The sequence below is a fragment of the Apiospora hydei genome (genome assembly GCF_038363865.1).
Source record: "Apiospora hydei strain CBS 114990 chromosome Unknown utg000008l_segment0_segment0, whole genome shotgun sequence".
Taxonomy (NCBI): domain Eukaryota; kingdom Fungi; phylum Ascomycota; class Sordariomycetes; order Amphisphaeriales; family Apiosporaceae; genus Apiospora; species Apiospora hydei.
The window spans coordinates 761057-779982 of record NW_027117367.1 but is presented as its reverse complement, the minus strand read 5'-3'; the positions used below and the strand labels follow the sequence as shown (position 1 = coordinate 779982).

At 52.5% G+C, this 18926-nt stretch overlaps 5 protein-coding genes across 5 annotated transcripts; 3 read left to right on the top strand and 2 right to left on the bottom strand.

Moving 5' to 3' along the window:
* Positions 1 to 1755: 1755 nt before the first annotated feature.
* On the top strand, positions 1756 to 3852 carry PG997_010803 (ATPase family AAA domain-containing protein 1; the record flags this gene model as incomplete). Its single annotated transcript, XM_066815118.1, has 3 exons — positions 1756 to 2338; positions 2406 to 3410; positions 3584 to 3852. Coding segments are annotated over 3 exons (1857 nt in total), but the record flags the coding sequence as incomplete, so codon positions are not given.
* Positions 3853 to 6234: 2382 nt separating this feature from the next.
* Positions 6235 to 6955, top strand: PG997_010802 (uncharacterized protein; the record flags this gene model as incomplete). Its single annotated transcript, XM_066815117.1, has 2 exons — positions 6235 to 6426; positions 6482 to 6955. 2 exons carry the CDS (start codon positions 6235 to 6237, stop codon positions 6953 to 6955), a joined length of 666 nt encoding a protein of 221 aa, XP_066664407.1.
* Positions 6956 to 8136: 1181 nt separating this feature from the next.
* Positions 8137 to 12067, bottom strand: PG997_010801 (uncharacterized protein; the record flags this gene model as incomplete). Its single annotated transcript, XM_066815116.1, has 4 exons — positions 8137 to 8614; positions 8667 to 8936; positions 8997 to 11948; positions 12021 to 12067. 4 exons carry the CDS (start codon positions 12065 to 12067, stop codon positions 8137 to 8139), a joined length of 3747 nt encoding a protein of 1248 aa, XP_066664406.1.
* A 1614-nt stretch (positions 12068 to 13681) lies between these two features.
* PG997_010800 (uncharacterized protein) lies at positions 13682 to 15899 on the top strand (the record flags this gene model as incomplete). The annotated part of the gene is made up of 4 exons (XM_066815115.1): positions 13682 to 14510; positions 14645 to 15166; positions 15268 to 15653; positions 15813 to 15899. 4 exons carry the CDS (start codon positions 13682 to 13684, stop codon positions 15897 to 15899), a joined length of 1824 nt encoding a protein of 607 aa, XP_066664405.1.
* A 909-nt stretch (positions 15900 to 16808) lies between these two features.
* On the bottom strand, positions 16809 to 17471 carry PG997_010799 (uncharacterized protein; the record flags this gene model as incomplete). The annotated part of the gene is made up of 2 exons (XM_066815114.1): positions 16809 to 17060; positions 17406 to 17471. The coding sequence occupies 2 exons, from the start codon at positions 17469 to 17471 to the stop codon at positions 16809 to 16811; spliced, it is 318 nt and encodes a 105-aa protein (XP_066664404.1).
* Between the last annotated feature and the right edge of the window lie 1455 nt (positions 17472 to 18926).

The window sequence follows — 18926 nt, the reverse complement described above, 5'->3', positions numbered from 1 at the left end:
TACGGACGCATTACAATATGACAGGGCGACGGTTGCCACGTCACCGGGTGGCCCCTCGGCCATCTCTCGTCCATGATTGACTTATCGCCGCATGCACAGAGAAGGTATGGTCACACTGACATTTGATAGGGTGAAAGAATCACTGGTTGGAGACAGGTTAGGCACATTGAACTAGGCAGAAATGCAACCATCAATTGCAAAGATCATCTTCAGGAATTTTAGCTATGATGTCTTATTGAATCTGATCCGAGACGCTATGTAGTCTGGTATATACACAGCTCTTCTTACGACCGTTGCTCGTTGTAGTTTCTTTCAGGCCCGTGGAACTCCTGTTACTGATGAATCTCGATCGAACCTATCTCTGAACACCAATACAACTCGCACACAGCGGACCACCTCCTACAATGTCTCACCAGGCGGTAGAGCTACCGTCCTGGTTCGTCGAAAACTGTGTGAAGACGGCTTCGCAGCTGAGAGAGCAACATATACCCCTTATCATCCGGGAGACAGACTTCAAAGCGAGTAAAGAGGTGAGGGACAACTCGGTTTCCAGTCCAGCATCACTATCTTCCGCTACTGAGTGTGCGGAAGATGGCAACGTTCCGAGCCCAGATATCAAGTCTCAGGCGCAGGAAGAAGGCGGCCAACCGTCCTCGCCCGAGTCCATTTCACGGGAACCAGATGCCAAGTCAGACACTCAGACCGTGAATGATGGACATATAGTCTACGGTAGATCAGATTCCTTTGAGTTGGAATCGACAATGTACCAGAACCTCCGAGACATGGCGCTGCCCCAAGAACCCGAGGAAACGGTGGCAGAATCACGACACCAACCAGCACTATCTCAATTGCTTGGGGTCGCAAAGTTCCTTCTCCGTGTCACGTTGGCAAGATTTGCTGTGTTCAGAATCATTGCTGACATTCTTGTCTTCCTTTTGGCTACACTTCTACCAATCACGACTGTTCATAACTATCTCGTCTATATGGGAGTAATGTCACCGCTGTTCTTGAGCACCGCATCCTCATTGCGACCTTGCCAGAGGTTTCGTTTCTTCAAGCAATCCTTGGCAAACTTCGGAAACAAAGCCAAAGCGAAATCTACTGCTAATTTGCGTTTCGCATACGATGAGGTTGTGCTGAGGTTTGCCCGTCCTGGTGTGGGTGCTCAGCAGTTCCTGAAATCTGTAGCGGAGTATTTCGCCCGGGATATTAACGCCGATCTGGTATCATTGAACGACGACACGTTGCGGAACTTGAGAAAACATTTCCGAAGGTCCCAAGCGGCCTCATCATCAGCTGGGAGGTTCGGGAATGCGAATGATGAAGAAAACCATGTCAGTGGCTGCTATGAAACATTATTAGTTTACCTATTTGCTAACTGCCATTTTGTAGTCAACCGATAGTGATGACGATATTGATCGCTCCAGCGACGAAGTTGATTTTTTTATTAATGTCTTCACCGCTGGACGATGTGCCGAGAAGTCACAGGGCCTGTCGAACGAGGTTACCACCTGGCCGGACCCTATTGTTGTCCTTTACGATGGCACGCTTAGGACATCAACACCAAATCTTTCTACTTTGAGGACTGCCTTCTCGGCGGTCAATAAGAAAATGACGATTTTCGGTATTGAAACCGAGCAGTCTGACGCATATGCAGAATATCGCCCGACGATTCCCGGAAGGCCCCCAATGCCTCCGGGGATGCCTCCGAGAATACCTCCGGGGATGCCTCCAGTAAACCCTAGATTTCACCCAATGAATTCCAACCTCGATTTATTGTCGAGCGTGGGAGACGAACCTGCAAGCCCTACTATCAATATTGCCCCCTTAAACTCGGATTCCCAGAGGAGACTATTGGACGCAGTTGACGACAGCCATGGCCCGAAAGCAATTGAAACCCGGAATGTCAACGCCCTAAAAGATGCAATGGCCTTGCTAGCTGGGCAGAACTTTCCACAACTCCTGCATCCATATACTGCCTGGGAATTTCCAGGCGAGAGCCAGAGTTGGCAGGTTCTCAGAAATAGTGTCTTGGATCGCAGTGCGGTGCAATTGATCGCGAGAAAGGTTGCTCCCAACATCACGATCGAGAGCATAGATCGCGCCATTTCCAACCATAAAAGTCTATGCGAGCATCAGAATGAAATCCTTCGTCATTGGGAAACTGCTGATAATGAAACGTCCGATAATGAAACGTCCGATGACGAAGATACGCAACCTGGCGGTGACAAACCGGATTTTCCAAAGAACGTTCGCGAGGTCATCAATAAGATTGCAAACGATTACGCACATGGATTTGAGTGGGAAGCAAAGCTCACGAGCTCGTTGGTCAACCCTGGTAAGGTTTATTTTCTTTTGCTTTCTTCTCCGACAACGACAAAAATAACTGGCTTACGGATCCCCAGCCCATATTGAAGATACATGGAACGATATTGCACTTGAACCCGACGTCAAAGAGCATGTTCAACGTATGCTGTCATTCAATATTGATAGGCCAGAGGCCTACGGGATCCTGAAGCGGGCCCAGATTGGTGGTGCGCTTCTGTATGGACCACCTGGGACGGGCAAAACACATCTTGCACGAGTTCTAGCGAAGCAGTCGAATGCAACCATGATCCAGATTTCAGCTGCAACAATCGAAAGCAAATACATAGGAGAAACCGAGAAGCTCATTAAGGCTTTGTTCAACCTCGGAAACATGATATCTCCTTCCATCATCTTCATCGACGAGGCCGACGCCTTATTCCGCATGCGAACTGCCAGTGATCGAAGTTGGGAGACAAGTCGGATAAATCAGCTATTGACTGAGACTGATGGTCTCCTGAAGGATGAGAAGACCCGCCCTTTTCTCGTCTTGGCAACGAATTATCCGAGCCAACTTGATCATGCCGTGCTACGACGCATTCCAGGAAGGATCTACCTTGGGCCTCCTTCTTCGAGGGTCCGAGAAGGTATGCTTCGCATATACCTGAAAGACGAAGAGCTAGATGTGGCAGTGCGCCTTCCAGATTTGGCCAGAATGACTGACAAGTACTCCGGTTCTGATCTTCGAACGGTGTGCATCAGCGCGGCAACTACATCCCAGTCTGAACTTGAATCCTCAGGCGTCGGCTCGTCGGATGGAAAAAGAGTTCTCAGAATGGGTCACTTTCATGAGGCGTTGAAAGCGAATTGTCCAACTATCACGCGTCAGGCCATGAAGGAAATCGAGCGGTTTGCCGATCAATTTGATCGACAGAGTGTTGAACAAATTCGGTCATACTTCAATATACAGCCACCGATTCCTACGAACAGGTATGAGAATACTCCCGTTCCAAACTTGGCCCTGGATTCCGAATCGAAGGATAGTCCCCGGAGAGGAAACGAACAACCCCGTGGGGACCGAGATGCCGATGTTTTCAGCCCACCCGGTACTACCCCCATAGATGCTGATATAGTCAAAACCAAACTCGGTCCCTGTACACCCAAGTCACCATACCAACCATTAGACCGCTCCGGTACAGAGATTCGAGTTTTGGAGCTGGTCGAGCCTGCAACCCCGACAAGCCAAATACAATGTAGACTACGAACAGTCACATTGCAGCCCAACACAGCTTTCGCAGCTCTATCATACATGTGGGAGATCCTGCTTCCAACGAAGAGATCATGCTTAATGAAGAGCCCTTTCGAATCACGAAGAATCTGGCTAATGCATTGCGTTGGGTCAAGCATCACTGGCTACAATATTTCCAAGGCAGGGATAGCTCGGAGTTCCTGCTTTGGGCAGATGCCATCTGTATCAATCAAGAGGATAACGAGGAAAAGAGTTTCCAGGTTCCTTTGATGGGAAAGATCTACAGCGCTGCTGAACTTGTCATTTCATCAATCGCATCACAAGACAGCGTTATCAGCTTTGCGTTGAAAACGTATCGAAATATTTGCAACTCGCTTTTGAGCGATTCTACACCCCACATGAGCTTCCCTGATCTTACAAATGGGGATTGGATGAAAGGAATTCCTTACTTGGACCCCGAAGACTATACTCACAGAGATCAAGTTGGGCAGGTGCTCGCTGAAGAACGAAGGCGATGCAAAATCATCGACGGGCTGTCTGCAATTGGTATGCTGCCTGTTCCTCCTATGACGGAAGAGGAATTCTTGCAGACCTGCGATGAAGAGAACGCGAACCCAACATGGATATCGCTTCGGCAACTGAGGATGCTGCCATACTGGAGTCGAGTCTGGGTGGTCCAAGAGCTTCTTCTAGGTGAGAATGTTCTTCTCATGTGCGACGATATATCAATAGACTTGAAGCGTATAGATGAAAGTGTCTCAATACTCCGACTAGCACACAAAACCTCAGAATGGTGCGAAACCGAGGAACATCGAGATTCGGAAATTCAGAAGAGATGGTGCCATGGCTGCTGGGAGTTAAACTCTTCTGTTGTTACACGGATCTTCCAGTTCCGACAGCTAATCCGGCACCATGCAAGGGATGAAGATAGACTTCATTGCGCAATGGAAATATTCTTGAGGGTGAAACCTCTAGACGCCACGGATTCCAGAGATTTGGTGTATGGCTTGCTCGGATTGAGCAAGCTCGACATCGAAGTCGACTACAATAAAAGCCTGGGCCAGGTCAACGCAGATTATGTTAAATACTGGATACAATCACCAGGGCGTTCTCATCACGATGAAGGAGATCTGTGTCTGACGAGCATGAAGCACCGTTACCACTTTCTGCTACTTGGTGGCATGGATGCCTGGTCAGATGATACGGGTATTCCATCTTGGATCCCCAACTTTCAGGCCTTTGGAAGACAAGGTATTGGGGACATTCAGTTCTCTCAACACCGTGTGAAACCTCTGAACGAACCCGTAGAGTCGGCCGAGGATCCAGCGCCTAATCTCTTGGGAACAATCGATTATCCCAGGTTCCATCCCACTGGAATCCGCATCCAACGAATAAAGAGAAGCTCCCCCATCAGCCTGGAAATCCAGAATACGGAAATACCTTCTAAGAAGCGTCGTGTGGTAGACAAGCATTTCTTAAGTCATCTTCGTGACCTAAAGCTGCAGGAGAAAGATTACCCCACCGGGATACCCGTATTGCAGGCTGTTTGTAGAGCGTTGGATCAGAACGAAGACTCTCTCCTCGTTCTTGATGCTCCGAAATTAGCCGGAGTCTTAGCATTGCTAATGGGCAGCAATGGGAGCTTCCAGGACAATCACCGAATATTCCATCCGTGCTTTCGGCGGCCATTTACCAACCGCAAGGAGGCAACCAGCTGGTATATGAAGAGCCTTGGCTTCACAAACACGGACACTTCCACGATTGACAGTTTTGCCAAACAGGTCTGGGATGGGCCAACAATGCGTCGCACTCATCCACCCGATGAGCTCTTACATCATCGTTTCTTTGAGACCGAAGACGGGTACCTTGGCTTGGGACCACGCAGTTTAGCCGTGGACGACGAGTTGTGTATATTTCACTACTGCACACTCACAGTTATACTGCGGAAGAAGGAAGACCACTACGTATATGTTGGACCATGTTGGACCGTGGGCCTCCAATCCCTGGATGAGTTGAAGAGACTCCACGAGCTGGGTCGGGTTGAAGAACGCCAATTTTCGATCATGTAGTGGAAGAGCAACTGAACAAGGTTCTCCCTCAAGATCTTGGTCGCTGTACTTTGTTAATTATTTCAATATCTCCGTCTTTGGAGCACCTATACTGGCAAAGCAGTTGCCTTTATTCACTGCGTGGTTACCTATGAGTATGCTATATTCCAAAGCCGTCGTCGTCAAGTTACAATCAAGACCTGGTAAAAGTGGTAACGCAGGATAGGTAAATGCCCGGGATGGCACGCACCTGCTTCAAGCACGCGCTAGTCATTGAACACGATTGACACGACAACGACAGGGTTGTCAAAATGGCCGATTGTTTTCGTCTCCATACTTCCTCGTCTCCTTCAGATCTACTTGATTCAATACCCATTCAATTTCCACGGAAACTGAAAGGGCGCCTGATCCCACCATGGCTTATTGGGCTTCTTATCAGCACGGCGCCGAGGCGGCAACTGGGTCTGGGCAGAGGCCCACAAAGCGACCGCGCGAAGGCAGTCCTTCCGACGTGGCCTTCATGATGCCCCAAGGGCCCCAATGCTTCCCATGCTCCCACTGCCACCGATGCCTCCGGTGCACTCCTCATCCGCGCCATTGGCGAGGACGGCCCAGCCAGTACCACCACCACCAATGATCCCTGGGTACCAGCAGCAATTGGAGGCCGATCTTCAATCGTTGTCCGGCGAGGCGGCAAAGCAATTGTTGCTTCAGTATGCGCCGCTTCTCCCTGCCCTAGCCCGGGGCGTCATGGACAAGTGTCACAGCCAAAGGCTGCAGGAAATGCAAGTGAATCGCAATTACGACTCGTATCCCAAGAAGGTCGTAAGTAGCATCATCATCGTCTTCGACTCATTTTCTCCTTCTCCTCCCCAATTAGTATCGCATGTATACAGGCATGAGTTTACGCCAATGGCAGGACTACATCCTCAACAAGAAGTATAGCCAGTTGAGTTCATCCAAGCTGTTCGAGATCTCCGGCGACGTCGAGCTGGAGATCGAGGAGCTGCTCAAGCGAATGGTGGCCGACATCCAGCCCCACTCGTCCTACGAGTCCAAGTACAACGCGGCCGAGAACATGCTGCGCATCTTTGAGGAGGTCATGGACTCGGACGACGAGCTGCGGCACGAGCTGCACCAAAACTGTCACGGGTGGGACGAACTTTTCCTCAAGCTGTTCGCGTGCTTCACCGCCGAGGAGCTCTGGCGGCTCGCCGTCGAGCCCGTCGGGTACCGGAAGCAAGCCTGGTCCGAAAGACTGCGACTGTTCGTGGGCGAGGCCAGGGCACTCCAGTTCGTCGAGGGGGTAGATGAAGCGTACGACATACTGCAGAAATCGGCGCCCGAGGCTTAGTTTGAAAGTAAACCCCAGGCTGACGGCGAGGGTGGCTGGCCATTGGTGTCGATGAAGATGGTGATAGTCCCGGCACCATTACCCATTATCCCATTAGTTATGTCTCGGGGAGGTAGGAAATGCTCGTATCAGTATTCACTTTGGGTCAGCTCTGAGAAACACGAGAATCAAGAGAAGCCCAAACCGAGGCTATGCATCATTATTGCTGGCAAGACTGGCCGTACACCGAGCAAAGCTACGCGCACGCCGTATCGTCTTTAGTTACCGAGAAACCCGAGGCTGCCGTGCTCGCAGTGACAGCTGGTCGCGCACTAAAGGAAGAGCTCATGGTAGCTAAAGCGCAGGACGCGGGGTGAGAGCAGGCCCTTGGGGGGATTTACCGGCCAGTCGTTATGCCCACAGACAGATGGTGCTGGACCCTTTCTTGAATGAGCAAGGGATAATCTTTGCCCACCGACGTGAGGACGCGATCCTCGAAGTCGGAGCTTGTCCGTAAAAGAGCCCGCGTACGCCGCTGCTCGTCTTAATGGCGGGCGGTAATGGTCAAAGCAATGCCCTTTTTGGCCTATGATGGTGAAGGGATCGGATTGCCCCTTTTTGTTTGTACAACACAAGCAGGACATGGCATGACTGTCAATTTGACGCTGTAATCGGAGCCTACTGTAGCTACTAGTCCAGTTCACTGCGGGGTGGAATTGCCATAGCGCCAGCAGCCCCTGTCGAGGGCCCGCGGCCCCTAAAGGAATCGCTTGCGCGACAGGGCAATCAATCAAAAAAGATCCTCGCGCCCGCATTGAATGTCACAACATATAGGCGAATAAAACCAGTACTTCATTTCTTCTTGATGCTCTTCATTTTATTCATTTGTTTCTCTGTATATTTAAATATTATGTGCTGGTACATTTGGCCCCTGCCGCTCTTGGACTGTGTTATTCCCAGAGCTTGCTCCGCTGCACGCCTGCGAAACCCGTGTTTTTGAATGGTAGTGTACATGCAACATCAGCTTCATGACGAGCGTAGGCGGACTTCTCCCGGCTGTTCAACAGTAAGAAAGCCGCGGTATAGATTGCTCCCAGCAGCAAAACGGCAAAAAGGCTATATCTGCCGTGTATATCTCCGAAATCCACCTTGTGGTACTATCCAATTGAGGGAGGAAATAAATGATGTAGATGCAAGTGTACTCAAATCAGCCCTCTCGTACGCAGGATTTCGCTCAGCTCTTTTAACTTCACGGGCTTCGTGAGGAACAGCTCCATGCCGCTCTCAAATGCCTCCCTCTGCGTCTCAGCGGACGCGAGCCCCGTGAGCGCGAAGATGGGACAGGCCTCGGCCGCGCCCATGTCGCGCTCGTACGACCGGATCTGCTGCGTGGCTTTGAGCCCGTCCAGGCGAGGCATGTTGATGTCCATCAGGATGCACGTAATGCGCCCCGGGTTGATCTTGAAAGCCTCGACGGCTTCCATCCCGTCAACGGCCGTGATGAAAGCTCGATCGAGCTTCTTCATGTACGCGCACAGGATCCGGAGGTTGATAGGATTGTCATCGACGAGGAGGAACTGCTCGGCAGGCAGGTTCGTCGGTTTAGACGAAGACAAAGGGGCAGATGAACAGGAGGGAGCAACCGCCGGTAACGACAAAGGGAGCGGGCACGACATCGCTCTGGTTGAATAAGCAAGAGTCTCTTGCGGGCGGTGGGGTTTTGGTATCCGACGCATTAGAGAGCTTCCGTGGGGTTTCAAGTAGCTTGGGTGGGCTTTGCGTCACGGGGAAATAAGAGTCCGTTTGTGTGGCCACAGAACCAGTCCCTAAAGAGTTGAGCCACCCGGCACTGTGATTTGTTGGGGGTGTTGATAGTGATCCTGTCCCAGTGGATGGTGTAGATACCGACTGCCTTGAGCTGACAGAAACCGGGACACCTTGTAGTTCAAGCCATCGGTTAAAAGCGAGAAGCAAAACTCTTGCCAGTTTCCGAGGACCAGTTCTGCACATGCCGTTAGCTGTATTGAACTATGCGATGGGACAAGTTGAGCCAGCAACGTACGGCTGAGAAATGAACTTGTATACCTGTCCATTGTGGCAAAGCGACGAGTTCATGGCCCGGGAGTGGGCGACAACTGCATTAGGGCATACCACGACGATTGGAGGCTTAACCGCGAATTCCTGTATCCCCAGCGCCGCTTCAAGGTTGGAATCCACACACATAACTACGTCCGGGGTAAGTTCAGATGCCTCCGAGACGACCTCCATGCCTAGCCAGCCCTTGCAAACCTTCTCGACTGTAGATACACCGGGTGAGGCACTGGGCGCGCTTTCGTCGCTTGTCTGTTCGTATCCGACCAGACGAACGCGAAGCCCTTTTAGCATCTGCCGTTGAGCTCTGAAAGTTTCCTCTTCTTTGTGCTCCGCGGCCTCATGGTCGGCTGGTGGTAAGGGAAGTAGTACAGTAACCACACTACCGACATCCAATTGACTCTTCACCGAGACGTCGCCACCTAGGGAGGACACAAGTTTCTTCACCAAACTGAGTCCAACTCCTGTGCCAGCACTGAGTTGATCTTCCTGCGCGAAAGGTTTGTAAAGGCCGTTGATAAGGAAGTCCTTTGACATGCCTTTCCCAGTGTCCGCCACGACGATACGGATCATGTTTTGTCTCACACCACGTCTTCTTGTGGTAACTCGATCCCTGGATAATCGTACCTCGATGCGCCCTCTCTCCGTATATTTCAAAGAGTTTCCGAGAAGGTTCATGACCACCCGTCGAATCGCGCCAGCAACAGTCCGGCACTTGTAAGATTCACTGGGCTCTATGTCGACATAGACCGCAACATTGGCCGACATAGATGGCGACTTCCCATCACCGTGGAGCGAAGGGCTCGAAGGAGTCATCATACCCCCAAGGCCTAGTCCAGAGGCTCGGACAGCACCAATGTCAGGGTCGGTGGCCTTCCTCCGATTATGATGCAAGGAGTATTGAGTCGACATGCGACGGAAGCCCGCGAACACACTCTCCACAACTTCCTCGACAAGCGTATCGAGTCTGACATCTGATACTTGGGCTTTCATTCCGTCTTCGATCGTCGGGCCCTTTCCATGCGTGCCTCGCGCCTTTCGTTCCTTGTTCGAATTCAGGAAGTGATTGACTTTGGAGTAGTCTAGAAGATGATCCACCGTATCGAGAAGCGTCCGTCCGCAAGTCTCGAGTGTGTGAAGGATATTTCCCTGGAACGTATCTAGGTGCGTATCGGCAAGAAGTTCCGTGCTGATAATCAAGCCGTGGAGGGGGGACCTCAACTCGTGTGATATCGAGCCGAGCACGTCCGACTGCGCCTGATGAGAGCGAGTCGTCTCGAGGCGATGAACGTCGGCCATGAGTAGCGTACCGAACGCCCTCAGATAACTGAGCTCCACGGATGGGGCGAATATGCGATTGGGCTCATAGGTACAAGCTAGGCCTCCGGCATACCATCGCTCTCGCTTATTGTCCCATATTGGGACGAAACATATGCTGCGAGCGCCGGGAAACATATCCAACAATGCCTCTCCTTGGCGTTGCCTGGACCAACGGGTCTTCGTAGGGGCCTTCTGTAGCTTTTGTGTTGGTGTGCCATCTAGGATAGTATGGGCACTGTCTTCAGATGACTCGCTCGTTTGTAACGTGCCGTGTTCGTCAAAATTGAACACCCTGCCGCGTGGATATCGCTTCAATAAGGATGAAAGAAGGCTCGCAGGGAGGGACACGGGAGGTCCAGTTGAAGATGGGTCATGGCTATTCGAAAGGACCGATCTTGACGTCCCTAAAAGATGGCAAGTTCCGCTATCGTGGGCCCTTGATTGTTGCGACATCTCATCGCTACTGGATGAAGTGCTAAAATGATCCGAGGGCTGATCGCGGCTTGGCAATGTGTCCACCCGAGAACCGAAAGAGCCAGAAGACGCATTGAAGAATGTCACGTCGCCAATATCGAGGCTCTCACGCATCACATTAGCGGCCCTTTTGAAGATACTTCCAAGCGATAGACCGTCACCATTTGACGATAAGGATAATCTGGCTGGGTCGGACGTCGCAGAGATGGTGCGAGGTGACATACCCGGGTGAGATGTACAGTCGCCAGTGTCGCCCCTGGTGCCAGCATTACCCCTCTCTATATTCTCTCTAGCAGTGTGATCCTTGTCGGCGCATACATCTATCGACAAGGGGGTAGTAGTACTCTTCTCAGGTTGGCTTGATGATTCGGCATTGTCGATCTGGCTTGAGAAGCTTGGTACTGGAGTTCTGGAACCCTTTTCTCTGGCGTGCGGCGGGTAGATATTGGCATCAAATCCGCCCGTGCCCGTATTTTCGTTACTGATGTAGGATGCGACGCCGAGCATCATATTCTCGGATCGCTTGAAGGCGACAGCGGACCGCCGCAACTCGAGGTGGTTCATGATCGTGCGGGTTACATGGCGAATGATGACATCTATCCCTGCGGCTTTAGCGTCTTGCTCGGATATAGGCTGGGTATGCATCAGACAGTACACGCCAATGTTGATGCCTCGGGGCGATCGTATGGGGACCGACGCGTAGAATCGGGCGGGCGAGCCAGGGGCGCAGTAAGGCTTCAGGCAAAAGCGACCGTCGGCTTGTAGGTCGTTGACCATGGTCACAGGCAGCTCTTCAGTAGATGCTTCGGGCGATCCATCGTACAGTAGAGTCCATTCGCAGACTCCGTGGGTTCGAGGGATGGCCGTCTGGCACAGCCATAGAGCTTCGCCATCTCGATCTTCGGCGCCAAGATTAGGAAGAAGCGAGAGGTTCTGGGTCGCTTCGGCGATGATATACTGCCAATTCTTATCAAAAAGCGAGATGATGCCGCGCGCGGTCCCAGTGCGGCAGGCTCCCAATTGGGCGAGGGAAGTGAGGACAGGGTCGTGCGACGAGCGCAACTGGGCGTCGGGTATTGGAGTGGCCGTGCCGTTGTATGTAATGTTGGCAAGCAGCGCTGGGTCGTAGCTATGTGGATGGGCTGTATCAGAACATTGCGATTCTGGTTCTCGTTGGACACCCCGACAAGCACAGGCTTACCTAAGTACCTCACGCTCGCGAACCGATTCACGTACGCGACTGCCCATTTCGACAACAGGCACACAGGGCGAAAGGCATTAGGTCGCCGCTCAGTCAGATCGTCGGGGTTTGGAGAGGCGGGCCGGGTTTGCACCAAGGCGGCATATTCATATCGAGGGATGGGGAGGTGAAAGGAGAGAAAGTTCAAGTCGCTTTCCAAGCCAGCGGGCGCCAACCCAACTGCCCTGCAGAGATGGGAGGGCGGTTGCTGGCATGCTAGCCTGCATGCTGATGGCTGATGAGAGGGCAAAGTTAAAGACTCAATGTTCAGATCGCCTGGCTGTAAGCTGCGGAACCTGGGCTTTGGGCCTTGGGCCTAGACCCCAAGCCTGGGCCCCTCCCCTGGCTGCCTGCGGGGGCCTCTCTGGGCCTGCTAGCCGTCGTTAGGTTAGGCCATTCCCTAAATGGCTAAGCCAGTAAGCCTTGAGAGCCCGCTATCCAGTTCCTCCACTCGGCCATGTTCCCCATGCTTCTAATCTCTGTCGGTGCTGCCATGCAATTGCTGGCTAATTAAACGGATCTATGTGCAATTCAGCCTTCAATTGCACTTCCTAGACTCAATCCGATCCTCTTTTGGCCATTTAATTCGAAAAAATCGAAATAAATAGTAACGGGCTTATTAAAACTCGTTTTATAGGTCGAGATGCAGGATGACCAGTTTATTCTGCCTAGAGGATGCTGCCTGCCCTATGAGGAACCACTTTCAAGAACAACGCCAGTGATAACAGTGCGGCCGCATCTCGCAACCATCAACGACACTGATCCCGACTCTCGACGCTAGGTACTGTTTGGATGCTGCCTCCTGCTACTTCAGGACTTCCCGAATCTTTGAGCCCCCAAACTCGGCGAGCGAATCGTCATGTTGTAGCTGACAAGTAAACATAGGTACCGATGGTTTCTCGAGACAGAAGACCACGCTCAAACCATGTGGAACCCGGGGCTAGGGCCCGCCGACCAGGCCACCTGCACGTAATCAGCACGGAGACGTTAATAACCCGTCAGCCCGTGAACCTAGCTGCCACGTTCTGAAGCACCAAACACTAGTACATGTCACTGCCCATTCAGCAAGCCCTGCCAGGCCATAAGGCCTCCTCTAAAGGCTTTACGCCACCCCGGCACGGCACCATGGCAGGTCTAGCCTGCCTAGAGCCCTTAGGCTTTCGGGTGGAGTGTTCCTAGAACGAGCTGTCTTCAGGCACATCGTCGGGGCTGCTGGCGCTGCTGGGCCTCCAAGGCCGCAAGGCAAGTTCGAGTTTTTACAGGTAAACGGCGATGAACGACGGGATACATTCCTACCTGTTGCTACACACGATAGCAAGGTAGGGAAAGTTGCTTTTTTCGGCGTGGAGGCGGGGTAATGCGACAGGCGCCCCAATGATGATGTCCCCTACGAGACACCTGCTTTCGCTAATTCCACGTTCAGGTCAATTAGGGGGTGACGTTAGGCTTTTCGACTTTCCTTCCCTGTGGACCTCACAGCTAGACTATAGAGCGTCCACTTTGGTCTATGCAACTGGATTCTCTGTAGAGGCGTAAGTAGGGCCGGGGCTACTTGCACATCCCGGTGTTCGCTCACTGACTGATTGATTTTCGCGGAATTCTTGCGACCCCAGGCCACTAGTATGTCTCTTGACCTGCCAGTGTGCGCGGCGGATCGGCCCCCCACTGTGGTGGTCCCTTATGCCTATCGGCCTCTCGAACAATCTCAAGTAAGGCTCTTGACCCTGTACCCAGGAGAAGAACCAGACGAGATCCGCATCCGCCTCCGCTACGTCAAGCTACGGCCTGACGACTCGGGCATTAACGCCAGCTCGGAATTTGGGGATCAGAACCTTCCAGAATACGAGGCATTGTCGTACACTTGGGGTACCTCGTACTCAAGACGACAGCGCGTCTTGGTAGAGACAGACGAGGGTGGCGGCAACAATGACAACCGGCAGTTCATGCTATCCATAACGGATAATCTGGCGGAAGCCATGAGGCGCATCCGTCACAACGCAGCAACCGCCAAGACGCTATGGGTCGACGCGCTATGTATCAATCAAGCGGACAAAGCTGAAAAAAGTATCCAGGTCCCGCTCATGACCGTCATCTACAGGTCGGCCGCCCGCGTTCTCGTTTGGCTGGGCCCCGAACGCGATGACAGCGCCCTCGCTATGCGTCTTATTGGGTTTACAGGCGCAAGGGTCGAGGTCGACTGGTCGTCGTATTCATACACGGGGTTTGATGCCGACTACCTCGCTGGCGTTGAGACAGAGTTTGGCATGGTATTCTCTGATCCCGCGTTTGTTGCATCCGTGGGGTCGCTCCTAGAACGAGAGTGGTTCAAGAGGGTATGGGTACGTCAAGAGGTTTTCCTCGCGCGGCAGGCCGTAAGTTTCTGCGGCATGAGCGAGATGGGATGGGTCGACTTCCGAAAGGGGGCATTGGTCCTCGCTTTCGAGTTCTTCGGTATGCAAAAGGCCATCACTCTGATATACTTGGTAGGCACCTTCCCCATAGACTGGTTGGAGGTACGGGACGTGTTGAAGGGGCTAGAGTGTGCCAACCCCGGGACAGGATTTATGGCCTGCTCGCTTTGATAGACACCCACGATGCGGGCCTGCCCGAAGTCGATTACAGCCTTTCCACCGCCGAGGTCTACACAGCAACTGCGACGCACATCTTCCGGAACGCAGATGCTCTCCATATGCTGATGGCGTGCGAGCTGGCCCCCAACCGCATGGCCAATCTGCCAAGCTGGGTTCCGGATTGGTCGACCAGCTCCGCGAACGCACACTTTTATTCGGGCTCTCACGCTGCCACGAACACGATTCCCTCTGTCGAGTTCCCCCGTGGGGCCGGAGGAGTTATGCGCTTGCCGGGAGTGATGAGACGCTCTTCGAAGGTAAAGGCCTTCGAGTCGATGGGCTCATTGCACAGCGAAGCGACAGAGGCGATCATTCGTATCCTGCGGATGGTTCCCAGTGTCGATGAGGAATACATGGGAGGGAATGAGTCGTTCGGCCATGCGCTCTGTTGTGCAGTCTACGCTGGGCATTATCGCCACTGCAGAATACCACAGTTGCCTGGAGATGTCTCCTTTGGAGAGACGCGTCGCGCTGCACGTCACTTGCCTTTCTTGGGATTTCGCCATCCGGGGGTCTGACGCCGAACAGCACTAACAGCAGCAGTGACAGTGCTAGTAGGGACATTGCTCAATTTGTAGCTTCCGGGAAATTTGTATGGGAGGGGCGTGGTATCTTCCTCACTGAGGATGGTCATGTTGGACTGGGCCCATTGTCAACTTCCCCTGGCGACAGCCTGTTCTTTCCCTGGGGCTCATCCTTTCCCGTGCTGATGCGCCCGGCTCCCGCCACTGGCGAATTGAATGAAGAAGTAGACGGTCCTCGGCAGTACTTTCTTGTCGGTCCGTGTTACGTGACGGGGCTGATGTCGGGTGAAATCCTCTACGGGCCGTTACCTTCAGACTATTGTGTCGTTGGGCGTCAGGCAAACGAGAGGGGGCATTGGCGCTCGGAAATCCACAAGATGGTCATCCAGGGCGATGAGGTTGTCAGCACCGAGCGGGATGTGGAATATGAAAAGGAACGGGTAAGAAAAACTTTCGGCGTTGACGACGTTAAATCAGTGACGCCTGAGATGGCGATAAGTAAGGGAATACCAATCACCTGGGTGGACCTTGTTTGAATTGTCCATCTATCTTTTAGAAACTTACAGGATGCCCTGCTTTCGCGATGACGTGTAATGCAGGTACGTCGCCCCTTTGGAGAGCTCGGATGTAACGCTTCGTTCAAATCGGGCGAAATATTGGCTATGGCTTTGATGAAGGTGACATAATACGAAAGATTGAAGCCGAAATGTGCAGGAGGATTGTGTAGAATTACGGACGACCGAACGGGCTCATCTTGGTTAAATCTTAGGCGCAGCTTCGACTGGCTGCCGACAAGGCAGAAGCGGAAATGTGGCCAATCCCCCATTTACCCTGTATTATGCCTTGTCGCCAGAAGTAGAGTGGTAGGCCTCAAAATCGGATATAATTGCAGCTTGATTGACACCCGACCTTTGGACGTGGCGGTTTTCCAATCCCCAGGTGTTCTTGGAATGCGGCTGGTCGTTGGTGCACGCATGGCAATCAGGATCATCTAAAAAGGGATGCATGCCACCCGGGTCAATCCACCGTTCGCTTGCCGGACGCAAACGGACAATGACACGGGCAGAGAGGGTCTTCTGCCTCTTTTGGGCTTAATTGACGGAGGAAGTGTGAAGAAAACTCTAAGTTCGAGACATTCAACCTTCCTTCAACGGATGCCCAACAATGGAAATAATCGATTAGGTTTTCAATCAGGTCATCACCGAAATCTTCCTTCTCGTGCCGTGGTTTGGGGAGAGACACGGCGAGACACCCGCGGTCAGCTCGCTGCGCAACTCGTGGTCGCCAGGATCCAGCTGATCTCATCCCATCATTTCATTAGGTCACCACCAGGAGGGAAACATCTCTTCCATCTGAACTACCGACTCGCGAATTGCAGGATCTGATTGTGTGTGATGCAGGCGCCATCCCATCACCAGCTCGGAAATCCGATCTAAATGTGCTCAACTTTGTTTCGACCTCAGAAACCATTCGGCCTTCCCCAACATCAAAGAAACCACAGCACTCCATCAACGGCAAAATTGAACACAAGAGCAGCAAACATGGCGAGGACGATGGCCGCCCAAGATGTGCACCCTAACGTCCTGGAAGAGATCCTAGGACCCCAACTCCTCAGCCTCCAGCGCGAAGCCACCGCGCTGCTGGACCAGAGCCTCGAGCTCGCCGACCTCATCTGGGAGCTCGAGGGCGAGTACTTCTCGTCGCATGAGCCATGCGGTCGGGGCGCTTCTCTCCAGTCTGTTACTGGGTACGAAGAGGATGGTCTTGAGGAGTTCACACCACTGCCTGAATATGACTTCGACGAGAATGAAGAGGACAACGACAGCAACGAAGAAGTGTACTACCAGCTAGCCGACCTGCGCACCGAGGCCGCGGAGCTGAGCAAGCGCAGCGGCGATACCTGGACGCTGTTCTGCGAGGAGATTGTGGCGCGCCTATCCCTATCGTCGCCGGCTTACGAAACGGCACCATGGCGACCGCAGAAGCAGAAGCAAAAGCTACGCCAGCAGCGACGTCATCATCAGCCTTCTCATTGCACGTTGGCGCTCAGAGACGAGTACATCGAAGGAGAAGAAGACGCAGAGGAAGTAAGGTTCACGATGCCGCCCACAGTGAACACTATCGAAGAGGAAGAGGCGTCACCGCATTACTACTACGCTGATGACGAAGATGCATGCATGCCCTCGACGCACTCGGAGGAGATACCGATTTACTTCGAGGAGCATACCGACCTGGCAGAGCTTGACTGGCGTTCTCATGATGATTACAACGTCAACCGTGACTACTATGGTGAGGAGGAGGAAGCGGTGCTGGAGGAGATGGACGACTACGAATTCATGGAGACGATTCGGCAAGAATACCTCGACCTCGCCGAGCAGCATCTGGCCTCGCAGGGTCCTCACGAGAAGAGAGCGGCAGAAATGGACGATGCTGGTGCCGATGTGTGTGGGGAGAAACGAGCAAATGCAGAAGTCGAGGAACTGCCCGGCCTATTCGAGAACCTGATGGAGGGCAAGGAAGACGGCGATTATGACGATTCCGGCTACGACGAGGAGGTGGAGGTGGAGGTGGAGGTGGATAGCCCGAGCTACAAGCATAATGACAGCGGGTTCGTGGAAGGCGAAGATACCGACAGCAGCGACAATGAGTCCTTCAAGAGCTGTCTGGACGTGTTTAATGGCGGAGATGGTAATATGTAAGAGTCCGGGCTCCTGACCGAGCGAATGACACACAGAGGAATTGCTACCAACCAAATAGAAGGAACGTGGATGTTTGTGGACTGAAAATCAAAATGTTTAGGTACATAGATGAGCGGTTCATCAAATGAATTGACGTGACATCTGGCTTGCCAAGCCATCAAAACACGAATGGACGCATTCATTCACCTTTCCGGAAAGACTGCAGGAAGTGAGCTCAGCTGGAGCTGCCCCAGCCATCAACTGCAGGTTCCCAGGCTAGGATCCAATGACGAGTGACAATTGACTGCGACATCGGAACAGTTTACTTTGCTTCTTCTGCCCTGACGGTTTGCTGTGTAGACCATACCTGTGTATCTTATGTACTGACAATTAAAAGGTTGCTTGCTTTGTTGGAGGTGCAGCTCGTGATCGCTACCTGCATGATGAGACACGCAGCATTAGTGCCGCCATTCACAGCCAGCAGACGGTAACTCCGGTCTTTGTTGCAGTCGAAAGTGACGGAACGTGGCACCAGCTATGCCACTTCCATCATTGGTGAGACCTCCGGTCTGCCAGTATCCGGGTCTTTTCTTTCACGATAGGTTGACCGATAGATTGCTGAAGTTTCTGTTCCAGCTCAGCTCACAGTATGGCATTAGTGGATAAACCAGGGTCCCATTCATCATCGCCCATTTGGCAGCCGCAGCGCCCGAGCCAATGTGCCTGTTTTACGGCGATCACCCAAGTGCCATTCGCTAAATGGGAGGGGCGTACCTGGCACTAACACGATCCATGACATCAGATCAGAGCCTCAAAATCCGGGGTAAGCTTCCTTTTTGTCACATATCACAGCCAGCCACAGAATATTAAGTGATGGGTTTGGAAGGAAAAATGGCCGATCTTATGCTAGCTTACGATTGAGGCGTATTATGCTAGGCAATAAAGAGAGAAGCATGCATTATTACGAGGTGAAGGCTGATTTAAACATTTCGTCACTGCCTGTCATTTGTACTTGAACCCCACGACCACCCTGTG